At 43.8% G+C, this 12,803-nt stretch overlaps 1 protein-coding gene across 2 annotated transcripts in view; it reads left to right on the top strand.

Annotated features, from left to right (window-relative positions):
- The window catches only part of Kyat (Kynurenine aminotransferase), a 107,453-nt gene extending 95,397 nt beyond the window's left edge, over positions 1-12,056 (top strand). For both annotated transcript variants that reach the window (XM_065428570.1, XM_065428571.2), the window contains 2 exons: positions 4,712-4,798; positions 11,793-12,056. In XM_065428570.1, coding sequence (XP_065284642.1) covers positions 4,712-4,798; positions 11,793-11,852 — 147 coding nt within the window. In that variant the 3' untranslated portion in view covers positions 11,853-12,056. The remainder of the gene's footprint in view (positions 1-4,711; positions 4,799-11,792) is intronic.
- The last annotated feature ends 747 nt before the right edge of the window (positions 12,057-12,803 follow it).

The raw sequence follows: 12,803 nt of genomic DNA, 5'->3' as shown, positions 1-12,803 counted from the left end.
TAATTAAATATATCATGAATACATTTGTATAAGTAAATAAGATTACTTCATTAGGCTTAACTAATCTAAGTGTCCTTAATTATTCTTAATTAATCGTGTAATGTAACATAAGTCAGTTGTAATTAGCCTCACTATTCTTAATTACCCTTAATTAATTGATGTGTTTAACCAGTCTAATTATAATTCATCTTATTAGTCTTACATTCACCTCAGTTACTCTTATACCTCTTCAGTACTCACTATATGTAGTCATAATCATAAACTTCAATAGTCATGCGTAGTCAGAAGACATTCTCATACAGGGTGATCATTTTTAAGGCTTATAAAATTTCCATAGTCCCCCACTATGGCGTGCCTCATAATCAGGAAGTGAATTTCAAACATAAAATCCCATAATTTAAGTTAATCTTTAATTTTGAAGGCTTATGGAATTTAAAAAAAAATCTCATCTGGCAGATAGCATAATTCTTGTCATTGAACTGGATTATTCGAAGAGGCGGACATTATTAGCATGTGAAATCAAAACACATAAACTGATTAACAAATGTTCACTAATTAACTTCTTAATGAATTACTTTATGGCACACATTGCAATTTGCGAACTGTAGCTGGTGAGCTTGCAAGACGTATCCAATTGAAATGAATTTCCAGGATGATGGCAGTTTAGATATATTGTGGGAGGCGGCCTGAAGAGGTAGCCGCTGTAGCCGCAGTTTATATAGGCTGGCCAGCCATGGTGCAGCGGGATCTTGGGGGGGGGGGGTGGCCGACTCTGTGGCCGCTCAGGTGTGCTCTATTGACCACTTGCAGAAGTGCGACTGCGCATGCGCCGAAACCGGCCGCGGGGCGGCGCTTCGTGAGCGCCGTCTCCGTGGTTGGAAAGCAAACTGCGCAGCTCGGCCGTGACATGCCGGCCAACTGAGTCGCTTTCGGCTGCACGAGCTATTATTGTGGAAATACAAAAAGTAATTTCTTCAGATATCCGCCTGCGAAGGTTAATGTGGAGAAGTTTATGGACGGCAGCGGTGAAGCGGTCGAACCCGGACGGCACGCCGTGGCAGCCAACAGTGCATTCTAGGATCTGTGGCTTATGCAGGCGACTTCTATTCCCTTGTCATCTTCTGCCAGTTCTGCAACGCTGCACAGAAGGCCAGTGACGTGCTAGCAGGGCTCGGTGAGGCTGTAAAATATAAAGAATGCAGCTTTCCTTTGCGCTCGTCACTGAGTGACCCTGAGTATATGCGATTACGATTAAGCGATTTGTGAAAAACGGCGCAAACAGATGCGGCCAGTCTATGCACTTCATGTCATTTGTGAGTCTGCGCTCGTCTTCTTTTTTTTTCCGTATATGTCAGTTGTGTTGCGCTCTCTTCCACCATGACTTCGAACCATTTCGTCAAACTATCTGCGTTGATGAGTATTCGCGAGTGAGCGGGAGCGTACTAGCCTGCGGATGCACGCGCTGCCCATATTTAAGCTACTATAACGTATAATAAAATAGGTTGGCGTAAGCTTTGAGGCCTTAGCGCTCGCAAAAACAGACTGAATAACCTACCGCGTACATATAGCGCATGCGAAATTTGGGATACGGTTTCGTAAACCACAAGCATGCAACACAGCAGTTTAGCGAAACAGCACGAGATGAATATCAAATTTGCAAGCTAGAACGTGTACATCTATTGTTCCATGCAACAAATAAGAGTTCGGGGAATGCGACAGGCATAAAGCACTCATCCGGCCACACATTCACAGTGCTCTCCGGCTATGTCGCCAATGGCTTTTGTGAACTATGCTGTAACCACCTAGATGCCCGACTTCATGGATGGCGTGTACGTAGCTCCTATGAGGCCAAGTGGAGGGTCCACGGTGTTTACGTTAAGTTTTATGTGCTTAACTTAACCCTCTTTTTTTAAAGCCCATCGGCGGCGTGCCTGACAAACGGACGAAGTGTTGGCATGAAGATAACCCCACGCATTGTCGCTCGTTATCCAGCGCTCTGAGAAGTCAGTTGTCCGTCCCATTTGCAAAAACGGCAAGAGAATGAAGTCCTCTTCAATCATATTTAAGGCAGGTCATATATGGCAACTACCAAAGAACGTCGACGCTCTCACAAAACGCGAAAGCTCTGCAAACACAACGTCGCCACTCGATGCCGCCGTACCAAAGCAAGGCTGGAGCCGGTATGTTTTCCAACCAAGCGGCGAGGCGCAAGCTTCCTGTTTTTCGTGCTAGGTGGCGCTCCGACTTCTGCAAGTGGTCAATTCTCGTACTACCTGCACGTGAGCCCATCTTCTTCGCCTGCTTTGGAGGTGATAGTCGCACCGCTACAGGGCCCGCCTCCTAGTGGGAAGCACGATTGAAATAAAGTTCAGTGGTGAAGTCTAGGTAAAGTGTGCTGATGGTGTCGTCGTTGGTAGTGCCGGGTTCACGCAGTCCGAGAGAGATGTGCCAGGCAGCACCGGCAGCGCAGGTTGTGAGCAAGGCACAGCCACAGTGATAGCATAGTTCAAAATCGCGACCTGCCACAGGTTCTTGTAGATGCCCGGGCCTGTAGAAGTCTGAGATCGTCTGGCAGCTCCGTACTTGTGTGCACATAGCGAAAGTGTTGGTCACTCATGTTGTTGACGTAGAAGTGATTCTCGAGCCGGAGAAATCAGATGGCAAAGCTGCTCCTGCAAAACTTCAGTAGGCCATGCATCTGCGGAAGGTGTGAGCACAGAACATAGGAAGGCTCGCCTGCTGCTGCTTGCGGCGAAATCTCAAATGCTGATAGCATCAGAATTGCAGTGGTCACCGAATGCATTGCGAAGGTTATGCTTATGGCATTGCCGTACCTGCGAGAGTTAAATTTGCACCTGTAGGAAAGCCTCTGTGTCAGGGATGAGTGTGATACCCCTGAACGGAAAGCGAGCAGCTTGCGGGAATGTCTAAGGAAGGAGAGCGACAGGCTGTAGAATAGCCAAAAGCACTTACATTTGGCCCAGTGAATTTCTTGGAGTCATCGCACAGCTATCTTTGAGCTGGTGAAGAGGCTCACGAAATGAGTAGAGGTCTGATGCTGAGGATGGTGCGTGCTGACGATCGGCACAGGTGGACGCAGGCAATGTGGGACGACGAGACGCAGAATGATACGACACTTAAAATGGCGATAGCGGTTGTGACTGAGAGCTCGAGGTGACAGTGTGAGCACGGATGGTTGCCCCGCAAGTCATCGTAGAAGTCAGAGCCTGGAACCTTGTTGAGAGGGAAGTGGCTGTCCAGCTGGATGAACCAGATGTCCAACATGTCGACGTAGAATTCCCAAACACCCTACAACTATGGGACATCTGCCGGACTGTGTGAGGCCACTTCACTCGCCTTGGTAGTGTCGGTACACTGACGCTGGCATGGCTGGGCTCATTTGTCCAGGTCACCAGTTTGTGGGAGGCGGCACGAAGGAGTAGCCACCATAGCCACAGTTTATTTAGGCCGGCCAGCCACAGTGCAGCGGGATCTCGAAAGCGGCTGACACCATGGCTGTTCAGGTTGAGTGAGCTAGCGTGTTCTATTCTCGTGCTACCTGCACGTGATCCCATCTTCTTTGCCTGCTCTGGAGGTGATAGTCATGGTGCTACATTATTATATCTCCCAAAGTGTGGGATTAAATACATGGACGGTCCAGTTAGTTTCGTGCTTCGATGCATAAAAGAGCGTTTTGTTAGGTGGAACAACGGTGCATTCTTACTGCGAGTTGTGTGGCGCATATCTCCAAACTGGCGTAATTCTAGAAATTCATTCCAAGTGAATACACCTTGCAAACTGACCGCCTACAATTCATAAATTGCAATATGTGCCGTGAAGTAATTAAGTTAATTCATGAACATTTGTTAATTAGTTGAATATGTGTTTCAATTTGTTGTGCAAGTAAAGTCTGCCTCTCTGATTAATCCAGTGCAAGGACTACAATTATGTTATCTGCAATGAACTATTTTTAAAAATTCCATAAAACAAAAGTGATCACCCTCCATAGCACCCCATGTATGCCTATGCATGGAGTGCATCACGTCACCTGCCGTGGTGACTTAGCGGTTGTGCCGTCATGGTGCTAAGCATATGATTGCAGGATCGAATCCCAGCCTCAACGGCTTTTGATGAGCGAAATACGAAAGCACCCATCTACCATGCATTGGGTGCATGTAAATAAACCCTAGGTGGTGACAGTTAATCCAGAGTCCCCTACAGTGGTGTGCCTTATAATCAGGTCATGGTTTTGGCACATACCGTAAGAACCTCAGAATTTTCTAATCGTGTTACAGACAGACAGAGTTTCGAGGGAAGTAGCCCTAGAATTCTTATGCATTAATATATGCTGGGAGTACCTGATAACTACCGGGCACACGTTGGCACTTCCATGTTTCCAGTGTGCTTGTGTACCCAGCACGGTTTGCTAGCAGCAGACGTAGTGCTGCAGGCCTCACTCCTTGTGCAACAGTCATACAGTGGGGTGTCCAGCTAATTCCAGCAGGTGCTTGCCTATTTGCCATGCCTGGTTATTCTGGCCACCAGTTGATGGTGTGAAAAGTGGGCGTACTTCGTCTTGCTGCCACTTGCTGGTGCTCTAAGCAGCTGCCACAGAGCACAAGCCACACATTCGTGCTTTCGCTTTCATAAAGGACTGTGTACACTGTAAAATCCAGACATATGCAGCATAGTAAAATGAATTCTATTCCAGAAGCTGCAAGGCATTCCTCCCAGTGCCTTCTATGGTGCAGACAACAAGCAGCTTGCCCAAAATTTGATACGGTTCTGTTTTATCAAGGTATGTATCAAGGGAATGAAGAGCGTGTGTGTTTTCTCACTGAGCTACTGAATTTTTGAAATATCTGTAAAAAAGTGTGATATTGCGGGTACAGTACAAAAAAATTATCTGTAACTGAATGATAATTATTGTGTATATATATAGGAGTAACACAATGCTTTTAAAAAGAATAGCTGTCTTTGGTTTATCTGGACGTGTTGTGGTAGGTTGGTTGTTGGACTTGGAAAGGATAATGTTCATTCACTCTCTCTCCCTAGCTGGCTCTCTCACTCTCTTTTGTTTGCTCATTTGTTCATTCGCTCATTCCTGCATTTGTTTGGGCTATTCACTTACATTGACAATCATCATCGATGGTTTCTGCACAGTGTTTAAGTGTGAACTCTTTGACTGCCTTTTCTTTGTTTTTTTCCACAACTGCTCCTCAGCTCCTGCCAGGTTTCATTTGCATGTTGGTTCCTCGGACATTTCATGGTACATAGAAGCTGGTTCATCATTGCTTTCCTTCAATTCAGAAATTAACAGTTCATAAATTTTTTTGTCAACATGTTGGATCTGACACTAGGCTCACCATGGCTGTCCTGCTGAGACAGAGTGACAGAGCATCGAGACATCTGCTCCATCTTCTGTCATAAATTTAACTTAGTTATGTGTTTAGATGTTACAATGGGTACGCAATGTTATATTTTGAATGAGTTGCCTTGGGAGATGCAGGGAGCACGTTGAAAACACAAAATGAGTATACTTGGGAAAAGCAGTGGTTGTGCGATGGTGAGTTACTTAGTTCTCTCGGAAGTGGCAAAGTAAGGGCTGGAAAGCTTTCTTCTGTTTTATTTGTTGCATAGAAACAACCTGGAGTTGTACAATGCGGGCAGTACCTCACAAGTGTTCAGTGACATAGCCAGAATATTTTTTTAAGGGGTGAGTGAGATAGGTCTGTTTTGCTGGGAGAATGAGGTAAGACAGGGTGCTTTACATAAGATGTGATACGTTTTCAGTGGCATTGTGACTATGTGGGGTGAGACAGGTTTGGGGATCTCCTGTATTTACGCCTGCACATGCCATCCTCTTGGTAATAATGGCAGAACTGGAAAAACTTGGGTCTTGGCAACCTGCAGTAATTTTCTTGTTGGAACGAAAAATTATAAGCATGACATTGACAGAAAGGAAGACGGGGGTATGAATTTGAGAGCAAATAGGCGGGTGTAGCTGATAGTGTTATAGTTGAGATATGGCAGGCCATGTTGTAAATTTCAGTTACTTTAGCAGCTGTAAAGTACCATTCAGGAAGCATTCTGTAGCAAGAACCTTTAAAAAGAGTTAAGGAGTAGCAGAGATAAAAGCAAATGAAATGTTTGGAGAACATGGAGTGATAAGGAGAGCTACCCACCCTGCTGCACAAGCTCTTTCCTGTTGCCTCGGCCAGCATCTGCAAGTGACGTTCCTCTCCTGCCTTCTTCTATACCGGAGACAAGAATTTACCTCCTTTTTTCGCCATGACCCACGACCACAGCCTCCTTTCTTTTGTCTCCTTTTCTTGTTTCACGGCACACTTCCAGAGGCAGTTTTGCATTCTCCGAGCTTGTGACACAGAAGTACCACTGTTGGATATCATATCATTGACAGGCCAAAAGGATTCTTGGACAAGAAGGGCATGCAGGCTTTTGTTTGAATTTTCAGCTGTTTTCGTGGCATACATCAGTATAATAATTTTCAGACATAACATTTACTATGTGATCTGTACACCATGCTTGTCTGTTAGCAATGCCCAGACCTGGCATTACCCTTTAAGAGGAAGGGGTGGGGTTGTGCAGGTAATGCAATATGTAGTGCAGCTAACCAGTGGCATGTTAGAGTAATAGAATTGCTGCTTAAGGAAGGGAAACAAAGTTGAGGATGGCTGATAAGATGGTGTGATAAGATCGGAAAACTTACAGGAACATGATGGAATTGGCCAATGCAAGGTAGGAATAACTGGAGTGGACATAAAGCAGACTGATGACAAAAACCTGCACAGTTATTACAGTGCTGTCAGAAATACGAGTTGAATATTATTCTCTTACACATAGCAAGGAGTGCACAGTTTAGTGGCAGGTCAAACTGAAGATTTCTTACTGGGATCTTGGCCAGTCTAATAAATCCAGTTTCAGAGCAGTTCATGTATTACTTCCATTACTGCTCAGCAAGGGACTTGACTCGCTGCTGTGATATATCCATGTGGCAAGGCGTCTGTATTTATTCATACCCTCTGTCCTCACCATCACCTGCCATTATTCTCTTTCCCCGTACTTTCACCTGGAGCATAGTAGTAAGCTAGAGGAGTCAGCCTCAAGCCTGCCTCTCTGCTGTTTCTTGAATAAATGACTAATAAAAATACATTAAATAAATTGTACACAAATAATTGTGGCTATTGACTGGACTTCTTTAAATGTCATTACTGGCTGTCAAGAGCAAAAATGTCCACAGAAGTGCTGTTGTCTTTCACTGCTGTATACACAAGTTGTGTGTGTTACTGGATCAGAAAGTGCAACAAGGATTTCGGTTTTGAATTTCTTGTCTTGAGCAATAGTTGCCTGCTCAAGTTGTGCTGCCTCCACAGTGAACAATGCATCACCATCGTCATCATCATCACCATCATCATCATCATCAGTCTATCTTATGTCTACCGCAGGACGAAGGCCTTCCCTGCGATCTCCAAGTACCGCTGTCCTGCGCCAACCGATTTTAACTAGCACCTGCAAATTTCCTAATTTTGTCGTGCCACCTAGTCTGCAGTCCTCTACTGCGCTTCCCTTCTCTTGGTACCCATTCTGCCACCCTAATGGTCCAACGGTTATTTAATCTGTGTATTGCATGACATGCCCAGCGCCATTCTTTTCTCTTATTGTCAATTAGAATATTGTCTATACCCGTTCGCTCTCTGATCCAAACGCTCTCTTTCCGTCTCTTAAAGTTATGCCTAGCATTCTTTGTTCCATCGCTCTTTGCACGGACCTTAGCTTGTTCTCAAGCTTCTTTGTCAGTCTCCAAGTCTCTGCCTCATATGTCAGCACCAGTAAAATGCACTGATTGTTTGTATATCTTCCTTTTCAATGATAACGGTAAGCTTCTAGTCAGCAGCTCATGATGTCTGCTGTATGCAATCCAACCCATTTTTATTCTTCTGTGAATTTCACTCTCATGGTCAGGGTTCCCTGTAATTAGTTGACCTAGGTAAACGTACTCCTTCACAGACTCTAGAGGCTGACTTGCAATCCTGAACTCTTGTTCCCTTGCCTGGTTATTCATCATTATCTTTGTCTTCTGCATATTAATCTTCAACCCCACTCTTACACTCTCCCTGTTAAGGTCCTCAATCATTTGTTGTAACTCGTCTGCAGTGTTGCTGAATAGAACAATGTCATTGGCAAACCGAAGGTTGCTGAGGTATTTGCCATCGATCCTTACTCCTAAACCTTCCCAGTTTAATAGCTTGAATACTTCTTACAAGCACGCAGTGAATAGCATTAGAGAGATTGTGTCTCCTTGTCTGACCCCTTTCTTTATAGGTATCTTCCTACTTTTCTTGTGTACAATTAAGGTCTCTCTCTAGATATTTTCTAGGGTATTTACGTAAGCAGTCTGTACTCCTTGATTATGCAATGCCTCTATGACTGCTGGTATGTCGACTGAATCAAATGCCTTTTCGTAATCTATGAAAGCGATATAGAGAGGCTGATTATACTCTGCGGATTTCTTGATAACCTGATTCATGACATGGGTGTGATCCATTGTAGAGTACCCTTCCTGAAGCCGGCCTGTTCCTTTGGTTGACTAAAGTCCAATGTTGCCCTTATTCTATTGGAGCTTATTTTGGTAAATATTTTATATAATACTGAAAGTAAGCTAATGGACCTATAATTTTTCAGTTCTTTAACGTCTCCCTTTTTGTGAATTAGTATAATGTTTGCATTCTTCCAGTTTTCTGGGACCTTTGCAGTTGATAGACACTTCGTATAGAGAGCCGTCAGTTTTTCTAGTATTATTATCTCCTCCATCTTTGATTAGATAGACTGTTATTCCATCTTCTTCTGCTGCTTATCCCTGTTTTATGTCTTGCAAGGCCCTTCTGACCTCATCTCTAGTTATACGAGGAGTTTCTGTATCCTGTTCATTATTTTTTCGAATCCAGTACTCCTGAGTCCTCTGGCTACTGTACAGGTCAGTATAGAATTCTTTCGCTGCTTTATTATACCTTCGAAATTGCTGATGATATTACCCTGCTTATCTTTCAGTGCATACATCTTGGTTTGTCATATGCGAAGTTTTCTTCTCAGTGATTTCAGGCTGCGTCCATTTTTTACAGCTTCTTCAGTCTTTCTCACGTTATGATTTCGAATATCACTTATTTTCGCCTTGTTGATCACTTTTGACAGTTCCGCGAATTCTATCTTATCTCTTGATTTGGACACTTTCATTTCTTTATTAGGTCCTTTGTTACTTGGGACAGCTTGCCTACTGGTTGCCTTAGTGCTTTGCCTCCCACTTCAGTTGCTGCCTCTGAAGCCAGCCTCTTCGCGGTTTCATTCATTACCTCTATGTCATCATCATCATCATCATCATCATAATCTCTGTTCTAAGGCTGCATATTTGTTTGCAAGTACCAGCCTAAATTTGTCTGCTTTTACCCTTACTGCCTCTAAGTTGACCTGTTTCTTCTTGACCAATTTTACTCTGTTTCTGTTGAAATTGAGGTGAATCCTAGTCCTCACTAACCTATGATTACTGCACTTTACCCTACCTATAACTTCTACATCCTGCACTATGCTGGGATCGGCAGAAAGTATGAAATCAATTTCATTTCTTGTTTCACCATTAGGGCTTTTCCAGGTCCACTTTCTGTTGCTACGTTTCCTGAACAAGGTTGTTCATTATTCTCAGCTTACTCCTTTTTGCGAATTCTACTAGCATCTCTCCTCTAGCATTTCTAGAATTGACGCCATAGTTGCCGATTGCTTGTTCACCCGCCTACTTTTTCCCCACTTTTGCATTACGTCGCCCATTACTACTGAATGCCGAGTTTGCACTTCTCTCATCGCTAATTCAACATCTTCATAAAACTGATCTACTTCCTCATCGTCATGGCTGGATGTTGAAGTGTAGGCTTGTACTACCTTTAATCTATACCTCTCATTAAGTTTGATTACGGCTACTGCTACCCTCTCATTAATGCTGTAGAATTTGTCAATGTTGCCCGCTATGTCCTTATGGATTAGGAATCCTACCCCGTATTGCTTCTTATCGGGGAGACCTCTATAGCAGAGGAGCAGAGGACATGGCCGTTATTTAGCAATGTTAAAGCATCACCAGTTCTTCTAATCACACTAAGGCTGATAATATCCCAAACAACGTCTGATAGTTCCTCAAAGAGTCCTGCTAAGCTAGCCTCATTCGACAGAGTTTGGCTGTTAAAGGTTGACAGGGTCAGTTTCCATTGGCGGCCTGTCCAGACCCAGAGATTCTTGGCACCCTCTGCTGTGTTACAGGCCTGACCGCCGCCTTGGTGAGGTGCTCAGCAGCTGCTGTGGACTGAGGGCCGTGGGTTAATGAAAATGCTGTCATTGCTAATGTTTGGCTTTTTGTCTACCCTTTCATGCATCATCATGTGGGTTAAAACCCGTCGGCCATCATTTGCTTCACTTTTAGGTGTTGTATGGGATCTGTGCTTGCATGCAAAATGGCAAGGTTGCATGCACAGTGTGATCAAAGCAAAGACACAAGGGTCAATAACACAATAAGCCAGGGAAGAGCAAGCCAATGCAGTCTACCTCTGCTGCAGTTAGTTGACTTGTACATTTGCATATGCCAAAACTGGAATATTGGGTCTTATGTAAGAAACAAAAAAAAGTAACTATATAGTTGGGTAGGATATCATGTTGCACCATCACTGCTTTGAGCACACTGGGGAGTTATGCAAAAGAGGGGCATTGCAAAGACACTTGGGTAACATATGATTGTTGACAACTGCACTCGTACAAGACTCACTTGACACTTCTTTTTTTTTTTTGCAAGAAAGAAATGCTATGTGAAATAATTTCTCTTAATATCAGCGAATTGCTTGAAAGATACTGATATGCAACAAACTGCAAGGGTCAGTTTGTTTGCATGATTTTGTTGTGGTGAGCATTTGGTAGTTTCTTGCTTCATCATTCAAATTTGTGAGACGTTCTATGTTAAGGGGTCTTGCAAAACCTATCTGTTGAATGCAACCCGTTGAATAGGTGATGAAATTTTTCTGCTTTTGCTTCTGCTGAAGGCACTGCTTATTTGTGACATCAAAAGAAATCCAGTTGATATCCATTGCATTTAAAGGTGCATAAAAGTGGCGGGGATTTCAGGAACTTGAGCATACGGTGCTTTGAGCAACGCTGCAGGCTCCATGCTACAAGTGCAGAAATAATATTAGGCTTAGAAGTTCATGACAGTATTGTCTAGTGGCCAAGCAGGTTTATTTACCATGTTCAAAATTTACAACTTCTGTTAACTTTGCAACAACTGACATCTAAGACAGCGAAGAGCCATCTGCTGCTGCTGATCTGATTGCTGCAGGTAATGGTCTGCAGATAATGCTCTGCAGATACGCTCAAAGATATTATTATTGCAATTTCTCTTCCACTGCAGCGTACACTGTGACCTTATGTTTTTTTCTCATTTGCTCTTTCCCTCTACATGGGGAAAGTAAACTTAATGCTGCTGGCAGAGAAGTGAAGTGGCGGTCCTCTGACCTAACACTAAGTGAATGCTGGAACGACTACTTGTAAATTTCAGTGCCTTGTGACGAATTCAGTATTGGTGTGGCCATGTGATATTAGCAAATAAAAAGATTTTCGTTGAGCTGATGGTGTAAGGATTTTTTGGAATTCTTGTACATTCCTATACATTGAACTGCCATTGTAACCTTTTAGTTTTCATTTGACACATGGCAACCCCTTTACTTAATTTTTTTTTTATTTTATAGGATGACTCAACTCTTCAGAAGGCTGCAGACATATTGGCAGCTTTAAAGGCGATGTCCTGAGTGTTCACCATTTGAGGACTAGGCCATGAGTAGTAGCACAGCATTTGGTGGATGTTTTTACTGTTCTTCACCATATGCAGTCAACTTTCATTAATTTGGTCTTGGTGAAATGTACAAATTGGTTCAAGTTATCTGAGGTTCGAAACGAAAGTTGGCTGTACCATAGTGTTTCAAATAATAAATATTGATATTTTCATATTGTGAGCTGCACGTTTACTTCTGTCAGTACCATGGTGCTAATACTCCTACTCATTGCTGTAGCCAGGGGGCAAATGCAGGAATTTGGGGGGTGAAAACCTCTCGGAAAATTTTCTGACGACTCCCATCCCCTCCCATTCCCACAGAACAGAAAGTTTGAGGAGGCGACCGAGAAAGAATGACATGGATGAAAGGGAAAGGTTGAACGTAAAAGCAAGTTGAGGGCTAGTGGCAGTCCGAAGGGAGGGGGTGTGATAGGGGCGATCCCCTCTTCCTTGCACATGCACCGAATGTCTTGACCACTGCGCCAAGAACAAATAGGTGAAAGGTGTGGCTTATTCCACATCCATGTCAGCTCGCGTCTGATTGTGGGAAAAGGGACTACATTGGTTCTTGTTGTAAGAAAGAATTGTGCTGGCTGCACTGGCAATAGCTGACACATGAACAACATTGGCAAGAAAGGGGTGGGAGGGGGTGCAATGAAGAGAACAGAAGTGGTGAAACCACAGAGTGAAAAGCAAAAGAGTACGGAGGGCCTATTTCGAATTGCAGTATTTGCAGTAGTGAATCTTGGAGCAATTTACTCAGACATTTCACCTCCCATGCAGGGGGGACACCAGCTCGTGGGCATGAATAAGGTGAGAAGTCAAGAGAGTCCGTTTCAAGAGGCGCAAGCTGACGGGCCATTGTGACTAGTAAGATTCCAGAAATTTTCGGGAGTCCTTGTTCATGGCCGGTGTCGAGGCATTTTCA

Source organism: Dermacentor albipictus, chromosome 1 (genome assembly GCF_038994185.2).
Source record: "Dermacentor albipictus isolate Rhodes 1998 colony chromosome 1, USDA_Dalb.pri_finalv2, whole genome shotgun sequence".
Taxonomy (NCBI): Eukaryota; Metazoa; Arthropoda; class Arachnida; order Ixodida; family Ixodidae; genus Dermacentor; species Dermacentor albipictus.
The sequence above is the reverse complement of the archived record's forward strand: the minus strand, read 5'-3'. Positions and strand labels throughout refer to the sequence as shown.